Raw genomic sequence first — 11,945 nt, 5'->3', positions numbered from 1 at the left:
TGTGGCCCTTGGATGAAGATGAGTTTGACCCGCCTGCTTTATGTTATGTTTGTATTATGTTCTTGTTGTGCAGTAACTTCCTGGAAGACCATAAGAAGCTGACTCCTTGCAGAGACGTTATGTCCTACCCAAAGGTAAGGATTTAATCTACACACACATGTTGTCCTAGGTCACTTCTGTGGACGTTACTTAGACTTACATTCAATTCCTGGAGACTTGCTCAAATTCATCAACTGCTGGGTGAAGGATAAAAGTTAAAATCCTTAAACAGAATAAAAACTATCAAAATTCTGTTTAATTTTACAACACTTGATATGATGTCACACTTTCGCAAGGGTATAAACCAGCAAACAGGAATAATCAATCACTTCCTGATCACATTAATTGTCAGAACCTATCAGTGTCTAGTCTTCAAATCCTCACATTTGAAAAGTTGTAACCAGCAAATATTTCGAATTTTTGACTAATAAATTATTTATATATTTTCTGACTAATTATTATAATATTTGTACATTTTTTAAATACATTATATTGTTTTTAATTTAACTTTTTTTTAAATTATTTTGGAGGAGATTTAAATATTTCACACCGAGAGTCAGAGCTGGTGACTCGGACTCGAACTCAGAAGACTTCAGACTCGACTCAAATGACCATTATTTTCATGTTATCATTTATATTCTCATTATTTATTATCTGTCATTGGTCTTCTCTGTTTGGGAAGTGATCTCTGGCTGTGACTGAGCCCGTCTACTACTGTATACTGTATTAGAAACTCTCTGATTTCAAGACAATGGCGAGTGAAAGAAGCCCAACAGGAGTCCCTTGGATCGGTACATTTGGTGCTGCGTGCCTGTTATCAAAATACATTGTTGGTGCGATATATTTCTTTTATTGTATTTTACAGCATTGTTAAAAAAACTCTTGTTAAAGAAAAATTATGAAATTGAAACAATCCTTTGTATTTTTTCCACATCACATTGCTGTAGATTCTAGTGAAACAATCATCAATACTGTCTTATATAGAGGATTTTACAGAGCTTATAGAATTTGAATTTGATTTAGTGTTTGCCAGAGACTTGAAACTTGACTTGGACTTGACCCTCAAAGACTTGAAACTTGACTTGGACTCTCGCTCAAAGACTTGAGACTTGACTCGGACTCTCGCTCAAAGACTTGAAACTTGACTCGGACTCTCGCTCAAAGACTTGAAACTTGACTCGGACTCTCGCTCAAAGACTTGAAACTTGACTTGGACTCTCGCTCAAAGACTTGAGACTTGACTTGGACTTGACCCTCAAAGACTTGAAACTTGACTCGGACTCTTGCTCAAAGACTTGAGACTTGACTCGGACTCTTGCTCAAAGACTTGAAACTTGACTTGGACTCTCGCTCAAAGACTTGAAACTTGACTTGGACTCTCGCTCAAAGACTTGAGACTTGACTTGGACTTGACCCTCAAAGACTTGAAACTTGACTTGGACTCTCGCTCAGACTTGAAACTTGACTTGGACTCTCGCTCAAAGACTTGAGACTTGACTTGGACTTGCAAAAAATGACTTGTGAACACCTCTGCCGAGAGTGTTTTAGCAGACTAACATCACTGAATAAACATCACATCACTAAAAGAATATACAGTATGGTGGGGTCAGTCATTAACTCTGATTGGGTATTCCTGCGTACTGTGTTTCTGTGTTCTGTCTCTTTTGAGCGTCTTTAAGTGTAATTGAGTGTTTCACAGCAGAGGTTATGTCATGGTGACCTACTGCACTGCACTGATTGATTTCTGAGAACAGATTCCCATTCATCAAACTCAAAGACAACATGCTGATGAAGCAATAACCATTTGCACGCACGTTTTATATGTAACAGACACATTCACCTGTTGACACCTTGGTCCTCCCTCAGTACATGAAGATAAACAGTCTAGCATTTAGTTTTAAGGTTACAGAAGGTGTGTGCAGAGGTGTGTAGAGGTATGTAGACGTGTGTAGAGGTATATAGAAGTTAGTAGAGGTGTGTAGAGTTAGAAGAGGTGTGTATAGGTATATAGAGGTTAGTAGAGGTGTGTAGAGGTTAGAAGAGTTAGTAGAGGTGTGTAGAGGTATATAGAGGTGTGTAGAGGTGTGTAGAGGTTAGAAGAGTTAGTAGAGGTGTGTAGAGGTATATAGAGGTTAGTAGAGGTATATAGAGGTTAGTAGAGTTAGTAGAGGTGTGTAGAGGTATATAGAGGTGTGTAGAGGTATATAGAGGTTAGTAGAGGTATATAGAGGTTAGTAGAGGTGTGTAGAGGTTAGAAGAGTTAGTAGAGGTGTGTAGAGGTATATAGAGGTTAGTAGAGGTATATAGAGGTTAGTAGAGTTAGTAGAGGTGTGTAGAGGTATATAGAGGTGTGTAGAGGTATATAGAGGTTAGTAGAGGTATATAGAGGTTAGTAGAGTTAGTAGAGGTGTGTAGAGGTATATAGAGGTGTGTAGAGGTATATAGAGGTGTGTAGAGGTATATAGAGGTTAGTAGAGTTAGTAGAGGTGTGTAGAGGTATATAGAGGTGTGTAGAGGTATATAGAGGTTAGTAGAGTTAGTAGAGGTGTGTAGAGGTATATAGAGGTGTGTAGAGGTATATAGAGGTGTGTAGAGGTATATAGAGGTGTATAGAGGTATATAGAGGTGTGTAGAGGTATATAGAGGTGTATAGAGGTATATAGAGGTGTGTAGAGGTGTATAGAGGTGTATAGAGGTTAGTAGATTTAGTAGAGGTGTGTAGAGGTGTATAGAGGTATATAGAGGTGTGTAGAGGTGTATAGATGTTAGTAGAGTTAGAAGAGGTGTGTAGAGGTAGAGCCAGGCAGCGACAGACAGGGTTAACTGGGAGGTCTGTTGCCTGTACATGCTGTCACAACAGACCATAGACGCCCTCAAAAAACCTGCCTTTGACGTCTGGCTGTGGGAGGCTAACGAGGTAAGACTGACCAGCTGAACCTGTCTCACCTACAATTCCTGTCTCTCCTCTCCTTTCCTTTCCTCTCCCCTCCCAACCCAACCCTGCCATCTCCCCCCATCTGTTCTGCTGCTGCTGCTGCTGTGTGTGTGTGTGTGTGTGTGTGTGTGTGTGTGTGTGTGTGTGTGTGTGTGTGTGTGTGTGTGTGTGTGTGTGTGTGTGTGTGTGTGTGTGAGCAGTACCACCTGTCTAGGGAGACAGTAGAAGCTCTTAGATTGCCTACGTTCGATGCTTGGCAGTGGGAGCCCAACGAGGTGAGATTCATGCCTCTATTAATCCACTAATTACCTTCTTATCACAGAACGGTCAATAACTGATAATTATTAATGGTTAGTCATTTGATGATGATGATGATGTTGATGGAGTAAAATATTATCAATCACTGATTGTGCCATTAATGACTTCCCAATTGTTCTTGTAATTGTTAAAAGTCTTGGAGAAACAGATGGAAGCCCTTTTTCATTGCTTTTCCAGACATTTTGATTTGAAAAGAAAAGCATAGGAAACACACTAACATTAATGAATGAATGTTTAATTCAAGTGTCCCAGTGCAACACCAGGTCTAATAACTGAAGCCCATTCATTATTACAACCTGTGCTTTTCCTACTCCGATATGTCATGATGTCTGCTGTGTGCTATCTACTGTCTGATAAAGACAAAAATGCCCCCAAATTCATTTTTAAAGATAAAAAGAATTACTGTGAAAAAAGGACTATACATAAACGTAAACTACAGCTAGTGTTATAAGCTAACTACTGCTAGAAGTCAGCTAGCACCACTAACAGTCAGTTAGCATCACTAACAGTCAGTTAGCATCACTAACAGTCAGTTAGCATCACTAACAGTCATTTACATCACTAACAGTCAGTTAGCATCACTAACAATCAGTTAGCATCACTAACAGTCAGTTAGCATCACTAACAGTCAGTTAGCATCACTAACAGTCAGTTAGCATCACTAACAGTCAGTTAGCATCACTAACATCTTTCATGTTTTTTTGGTGTGTTTGTTAATTCTGTGCTACATGTTCATTTTAACATGAGCTATACCATTTAATCAAAGCCATTTAAACATATTCATGTGTTTTAAGTTATTTTATTTATAATTATGAAAGGATGAATTTACAAGTGAAACATATTATATCATAATATCTGCCATAAATTCAACAGGATTTGGTGCTCCCGAGCTCAGGATGAAGTTAGTTCAAAGTGTTAATTAGGTCAAATAGACATCTGTTTTCTGTCAGATTCAAAGGGCTCTTTAGAGCTTGTTCATATTAACACATATTAATCAGAACTTAAGTTTCTTGAGATAACTCTCAATATTGGGTGTCTCTCTCTCTTTTTGATATTCCATATCCATTTTCATTCCAAAAAAACATTGAAAATTGAAGATATTATCACCACGTTTTCTATTTGCCGAATAGAAAACATCTTTAAGATTGTGGAGACGCTTCATTGAGCGACACATTTACTGTCAATTCATGTTTATAGTTTTGTTTGCACGGATTCTCAGGAAAGGCAGGAACAGCTCATAATCAAAACCAGTTCATGATGACAAAAACTGAAAAATGGTTAATTTCACAGATACTTATTGGATGCTACAGTTCAGGTTTGTGAGAAAGCAGCCACCTCCATCTCTTTATATACTGACTGATGAGCTCCTTCGTTCTTCTAGATGCTGACCTGTCTGGAGCACATGTACCATGACCTGGGTTTGGTCAAAGACTTCAACATTAACCCCATCACACTCAAGAGATGGCTGGTGAGATCTACATGGCCGCTAACTGAGTCCTTCCAAAACCAGAGCAAAAGCTTTCACTTTTTCTTTAAGTATTCACATTCCTTAATCCTCCTGTCTTCCTCTCTGTGCAGCTGTGTATTCATGACAACTACAAGAATAATCCTTTCCACAACTTCCGCCACTGTTTCTGTGTCACCCAGATGATGTACAGCATGATCTGCCTCTGCAGCTTACAGGTAAGCGTCATGATTTGTCTTATTAGTAGAGCTGCAGACTTCAGATGCAACTTACTTAAAGGACAGTTCATAGTTTTTCCATTAAAACTATTAATTAAGCAGTCAGGTGTGTGTGTGTGTATATATATATATGTATATATATATATATAATGAAAGTTTTCTTTCAAATGGTAAACAGACACAGTTAGCTGTAGGTTAGCTGCTGAACAAAGTGGAGCATTTAGCAGCTTAAGAGCCAGATATTTCCCTTAATTAATACACTGTATTTAAAAAAGATGGATGAAGCATGCGGTCAGTCAGTGAGATGTCAGTGGGTCTGGAAAATTGGGGTGGGGGGCAAGAGGATGACGAAGGGGATGGGGGTGTGATGAAGGAGATGAAAGTGGAATGAAAAGGAAAAAAAGAGAAAGAGGAGCTTCTCCCTGTCATCAGTGTGGACTATTGGCTGAAGGTTTAATTATCACCGGCCTAACGACTGATTATGAAGCATCTGCACTAGTGATGCGCTAACGAGGTCACACACACTCATAAGATTCACACACATATGCTGTGTGTCTATTTGAGGCTGGAAGATGAGCTCACACTCACATTAACACACATATAGAAATGACCTTTTAGTAATAATAACTCAGAGAGCTGAGCTGATGTAATAACTGATGTTAATGTGTGTTTGTCTTCTAGGAAAAGTTCACTCAGGTGGACGTTTTGATTCTCATGACGGCTGCTGTGTGTCACGATCTGGATCACCCTGGATTCAACAACACGTAAGACACACACACACACACACACACACACACACACACACACACACACACACACACACACACAAATCTAAGAAATTAATCAGCTAATTTATTATTAATTTATTGTCTTCTTCTCTTCCTTCCCCTTACATTAGTTTCTGTATTGATTTTAAAACTCTTTATTAACATTTTCTGTGTACTAAAGCAACATTTCTGCTCTGTTAATCACTTGTCCCGTGTTCTCCTGTGAGGACAAATCTGAAGCTAACAGTTAGAAATGTACATTTTAAGTTCTTTGATGTCATTATGGCACCCTCTGGTTTTAATACAGCAAATCAAGTGTTTTCTTTCATTGATAAGGTTGCATGTGACGGTCACACTGAGCCTGATTGCATCCTGACACACTACAGCCACAGACTCTGAACAACATTAGCTTTCCTACTAAAGTCTCCTTCTTATCTAACTTACAAACATGAACACACGTCTTATCTTGCAGCTTGTTAAACACCAAACAATATTCACCAGCATAAAGTGCACCACTAACATCAGTTAGCAGGTTACAGCAGTTAAACATACCTGCAGATGTCACTTTGGACCCGGTAGCTGCTGGTCAATAATATACAGTAATATACAGTAATATACAGTAATATTACAATAATATTACAATAATATTACAGTAATATTACAATAATATACAGTAATATACAGTAATATACAGTAGTATTACAATAATATACAATAATATACAGTAATATACATAATATTACAATAATATACAGTAATATACAGTAATATACAGTAATATTACAATAATATACAGTAATATTACAATAATATACAGTAATATACAATAATATTACAATAATATACAGTAATATTACAATAATATACAGTAATATACAGTAATATACATAATATTACAATAATATACAGTAATATACAGTAATGTACAGTAATATTACAATAATATACAGTAATATTACAATAATATACAGTAATATACAATAATATTACAATAATATACAGTAATATTACAATAATATACAGTAATATACAGTAATATACAGTAATATTACAATAATATACAGTAATATTACAATAATATACAGTAATATTACAATAATATACAGTAATATACAATAATATTACAATAATATACAATAATATACAGTAATATACAGTAATATTACAATACTATACAGTAATATACAATAATATACAATAATATACAGTAATATTACAATAATATACAGTAATATTACAATAATATACAGTAATATACAGTAATATTACAATAATATACAATATATACAGTAATATTACAGTAATATACAGTAATATTACAATAATATTCAATAATATTAGAATAATATACAGTAATAATACAATAATATACAGTAATATTACAATAAAATACAATAATATGCAGTTATATTACAATAATATACAATAACATACAGTAATATTACAATAATATGCAGTTATATTACAATAATATACAATAACATACAGTAATATAACAATAATATACAATAATATACAGTAATATTACAATAATATACAATAATATAAAGTAATATAACAATAATATACAATAATATACAGTAATTATACAATAATATACAGTAATATAACAATAATATACAATAATATACAGTAATATTACAATAATATACAATATATACAGTAATATTACAATAATATGCAGTTATATTACAATAATATACAGTTATATTACAATAATATACAGTAATATAACAATAATATACAATAATATACAGTAATATTACAATAATATACAGTAATATTACAATAATATACAGTAATATTATAATAATATACAGTAATATACAGTAATAATATAATAATCTACAATAATATACAGTAATATTACAATATATACAGTAATATTACAATAATATACAGTAATATTACAATAATATACAGTAATATAACAATAATATACAGTAATATACAGTAATAATACAATAATATACAGTAATAATACAATAATATACAGTAATATACAGTAATATTACAATAATATACAATAATATACAGTAATATACAGTAATATTACAATAATATACAATAATATACAGTAATATTACAGTAATATTACAATAATATACAATAATATACAGTGATATACAGTAATATTACAATAATATACAGTAATATACAGTAATATTACAATAATATACAGTAATGTACAGTAATATTACAATAATATACAATAATATTATAATAATATACAGTAATATACAGTAATATTACAATAATATACAATAATATACAGTAATATACAGTAATGTACAGTAATATTACAATAATATACAATAATATACAGTAATATTACAGTAATATACAATAATATACAGTAATATACAGTAATGTACAGTAATATTACAATAATATACAGTAATATTACAGTAATATTACAGTAATATACAGTAATATTACAGTAATATACAATAATATACAGTAATATACAGTAATATACAGTAATATTACAATAATATACGGTAATATTACAATAATATACAGTAATATTACAATAATATACAGTAATATACAGTAATATTACAATAATATACAGTAATGTACAATAATATACAATAATATACAGTAATATTACAGTAATATTACAATAATATACAGTAATATACAGTAATATTACAGTAATATACAGTAATATTACAATAATATACAATAATATACAGTAATATTACAATAATATACAGTAATATTACTGTAATATTACAGTAATATTACAATAATATACAGTAATATACAGTAATATTACAATAATATACAGTAATGTACAGTAATATTACAATAATATACAGTAATATTATAATAATATACAGTAATATACAGTAATATTACAATAATATACAATAATATACAGTAATATTACAATAATATACAGTAATATACAGTAATATTACAATAATATACAGTAATGTACAGTAATATTACAATAATATACAATAATATACAGTAATATTACAGTAATATTACAATAATATACAGTAATATACAGTAATATTACAATAATATACAGTAATATTACAATAATATACAATATATACAGTAATATTACAATAATATACAATATATACAGTAATATTACAATAATATACAGTAATATACAGTAATATTACAATAATATACAGTAATGTACAGTAATATTACAATAATATACAATAATATACAGTAATATTACAGTAATATTACAATAATATACAGTAATATACAGTAATATTACAATATATACAGTAATATTACAATAATATACAGTAATATACAGTAATATTACAATAATATACAGTAATGTACAGTAATATTACAATAATATACAGTAATATTATAATAATATACAGTAATATACAGTAATATTACAATAATATACAGTAATATACAGTAATATTACAATAATATACAGTAATATTACAATAATATACAGTAATATTACAGTAATATTACAATAATATACAGTAATATACAATAATATACAGTAATATTACAATAATATACAGTAATATACAGTAATATACAGTAATATTACAATAATATACAATACTAGAAAATTCCAGGAAAATTTTGAGTGCCACGGGGCTACTGCAAATTAATTTTTTCCTTATGAATGTACTTTATTCTCAACTTAACATCCCTGAAAATATGAAGTGAATGTTATTATCATATTTAAGCATAAATAATATTTATTTAATCTTATGAATTAAAGTCTACTTAATTTTTTCCACAGACAGGAACATCACTGTTATGAAATTATAAAGTACATCTTCAAATCATTTAGAGAGTAGATTTTATTATACTTTTTATTTTAAGTTACTTGGTTGTATGAAATTATATTATGTACATTTTGTTCATCTTCTATTGATAAATGTTGAATCTTTTTATACACCACAAATCATATAACTACAATACAAAACAATAAGACTATTTATTGTGTCCTCAGTAAACATGAATTAATCCATTCAAATGAATTAGCTCAGTTAACTGGCAAAACAGACAGACAGGAATTAGCCAATCACATAAAAGTAGCTCAGTTTCTGCCCAGCGACAGGTTGCTAAGGCCCTACGGTTGCTAAGGGCAGCTAAGGCCCTGCGGTTGCTAAGGGCAGCTAAGGCCCTGCGGTTGCTAAGGGCAGCTAAGGCCCTACGGTTGCTACGGTGATTTGAGAATGTGCTTGGAAAAAATTCTCAAAATTCTGAAGAATTTGGCTTCTGACAAGGTCCCGAACAATTGCAAACTGTGAGAAAACCGTAACTCCTGTTCAAAAACCGAAAACACCGTGAGAGACACAGAAGCCGGCAGATTCTGACAGTGTTTATTTTATTCAGATTCCTTAAAATGAGCGAGTAAGCTCAGTGTGAACACAGAGTGAGATTCTTTTGAAAAAAAAGAAGATTACATTAGGGTCAATGAGGAGTGAGACAGGTATTGGTGCCGGTCTCGGCCCTCCGGTTTAAATTTTGTGCAGACCCCGCCTGTCAAAGACACATTTTATGAATCCCAACACCTATGTCTACATTTTGACCAAAAATTATTTGTCTCCTTTTTACGGTTTGGCCGTGAGCTCGAGTTAAAAATAAAAATTGAGGTCATTTTTTACTGCTTCTCCGAAAAACGGCAGAAGAAGTTGAAAAATAATAATAAGTATGGAGAAGATTAAAGGAGTGCCCCGAGGCTCTCCTTTCCAGCTTTACTGGAATGGAGTGAGAACCCGTGGCACTAAATACACAGTAATATTACAATAATATACAGTAATATTACAATAATATACAATAGTATACAGTAATATTACAATAATATACAATAATATTACTATCTGTAGCCCTGGAGGAGGGGCTGTAGTCACGGAGGAGGGGCTGTAGTTATTGAGGAGGGGCTGTAGTTATTGAGGAGGGGCTGTAGTCACGGAGGAGGGGCTGTAGTTATTGAGGAGGGGCTGTAGTCACGGAGGAGGGGCTGTAGTCACGGAGGAGGGGCTGTAGTCATGGAGGAGGGGCTGTAGTTATTGAGGAGGGCTGTAGTCACGGAGGAGGGGCTGTAGTTATTGAGGAGGGGCTGTAGTTATTGAGGAGGGCTGTAGTCATGGAGGAGGGGCTGTAGTCATGGAGGAGGGGCTGTAGTTATTGAGGAGGGCTGTAGTCACGGAGGAGGGGCTGTAGTCATGGAGGAGGGGCTGTAGTCACGGAGGAGGGGCTGTAGTTATTGAGGAGGGGCTGTAGTCATGGAGGAGCGCCTGTAGTCACGGAGGAGGAGCTGTAGTCATGAAGGAGGGGCTGTAGTCACGGAGGAGGGGCTGTAGTTATTGAGGAGGGGCTGTAGTTATTGATGAGGGGCTGTAGTCACGGAGGAGGGGCTGTAGCCACGGAGGAGGAGCTGTAGTCACGGAGGAGGGGCTGTAGTTATTGAGGAGGGGCTGTAGTCACGGAGGAGGGGCTGTAGCCCTGGAGGAGGGGCTGTAGTCATGGAGGAGCGCCTGTAGTCACGGAGGAGGGGCTGTAGTTATTGAAGAGGGGCTGTAGTTATTGAGGAGGGGCTGTAGTCACGGAGGAGGGGCTGTAGTTATTGAGGAGGGGCTGTAGTCCTGGAGGAGGGGCTGTAGTCATGGAGGAGGGGCTGTAGTTATTGAGGAGGGGCTGTAGTACCGGAGGAGGGGCTGTAGTCACGGAGGAGGGGCTGTAGTCCTGGAGGAGGGAATGTGGGAAGTGACAAATGAATGAACCAGGATTTGGGTGCTGGATTGGGACAGTGATGGGTGGAGTCTGGAGATGTTTTGAGGTGCAAGAAGGCAGTCCGGGTGATGCTTTTAATGTGAGGTGCAAATGAGAGGGTGCTGTCCAGAGTGACGCCGGGGCTCTTGACTTGAGGGGAGATTAATGATCCTTCCCTCGCTCCTGGTCGGTGTGTTGCAGGTATCAGATTAATGCCAGGACGGAGTTGGCGGTTCGTTATAATGACATCTCCCCTCTGGAGAATCACCACTGTGCTGTGGCCTTCCAGATCTTCTCTCAGCCCGACTGCAACATCTTCTCACACTTTGACCCCGAAGCCTTCAAACAGATACGACAGGTTGGCCTCTTTGTGTTCATCAGTCAGTGCTCAGTGATGTTTAGTAGTGAAATATACTTTTAATTACCTTCCTGTCGTCCTCCCGGGTCAAATTGACCCTGTCTGTTTTGACTGTTCCGTC

At 34.5% G+C, this 11,945-nt stretch overlaps 1 protein-coding gene across 2 annotated transcripts in view; it reads left to right on the top strand.

The window, feature by feature from the left end:
* Nucleotides 1-11,945, top strand: part of pde9aa (phosphodiesterase 9aa) — a 40,690-nt gene that overhangs the window by 25,883 nt on the left and 2,862 nt on the right. For both annotated transcript variants that reach the window (XM_053328882.1, XM_053328883.1), the window contains 6 exons: nucleotides 74-134; nucleotides 3,175-3,249; nucleotides 4,674-4,760; nucleotides 4,871-4,975; nucleotides 5,657-5,739; nucleotides 11,668-11,824. In XM_053328882.1, coding sequence (XP_053184857.1) covers nucleotides 74-134; nucleotides 3,175-3,249; nucleotides 4,674-4,760; nucleotides 4,871-4,975; nucleotides 5,657-5,739; nucleotides 11,668-11,824 — 568 coding nt within the window. The remainder of the gene's footprint in view (nucleotides 1-73; nucleotides 135-3,174; nucleotides 3,250-4,673; nucleotides 4,761-4,870; nucleotides 4,976-5,656; nucleotides 5,740-11,667; nucleotides 11,825-11,945) is intronic.

Source organism: Scomber japonicus, chromosome 11 (assembly GCF_027409825.1).
Source record: "Scomber japonicus isolate fScoJap1 chromosome 11, fScoJap1.pri, whole genome shotgun sequence".
Lineage (NCBI taxonomy): Eukaryota > Metazoa > Chordata > Actinopteri > Scombriformes > Scombridae > Scomber > Scomber japonicus.
Note: the sequence above shows the minus strand (reverse complement) of the source record. Positions and strands in the feature narration are given on the sequence as shown.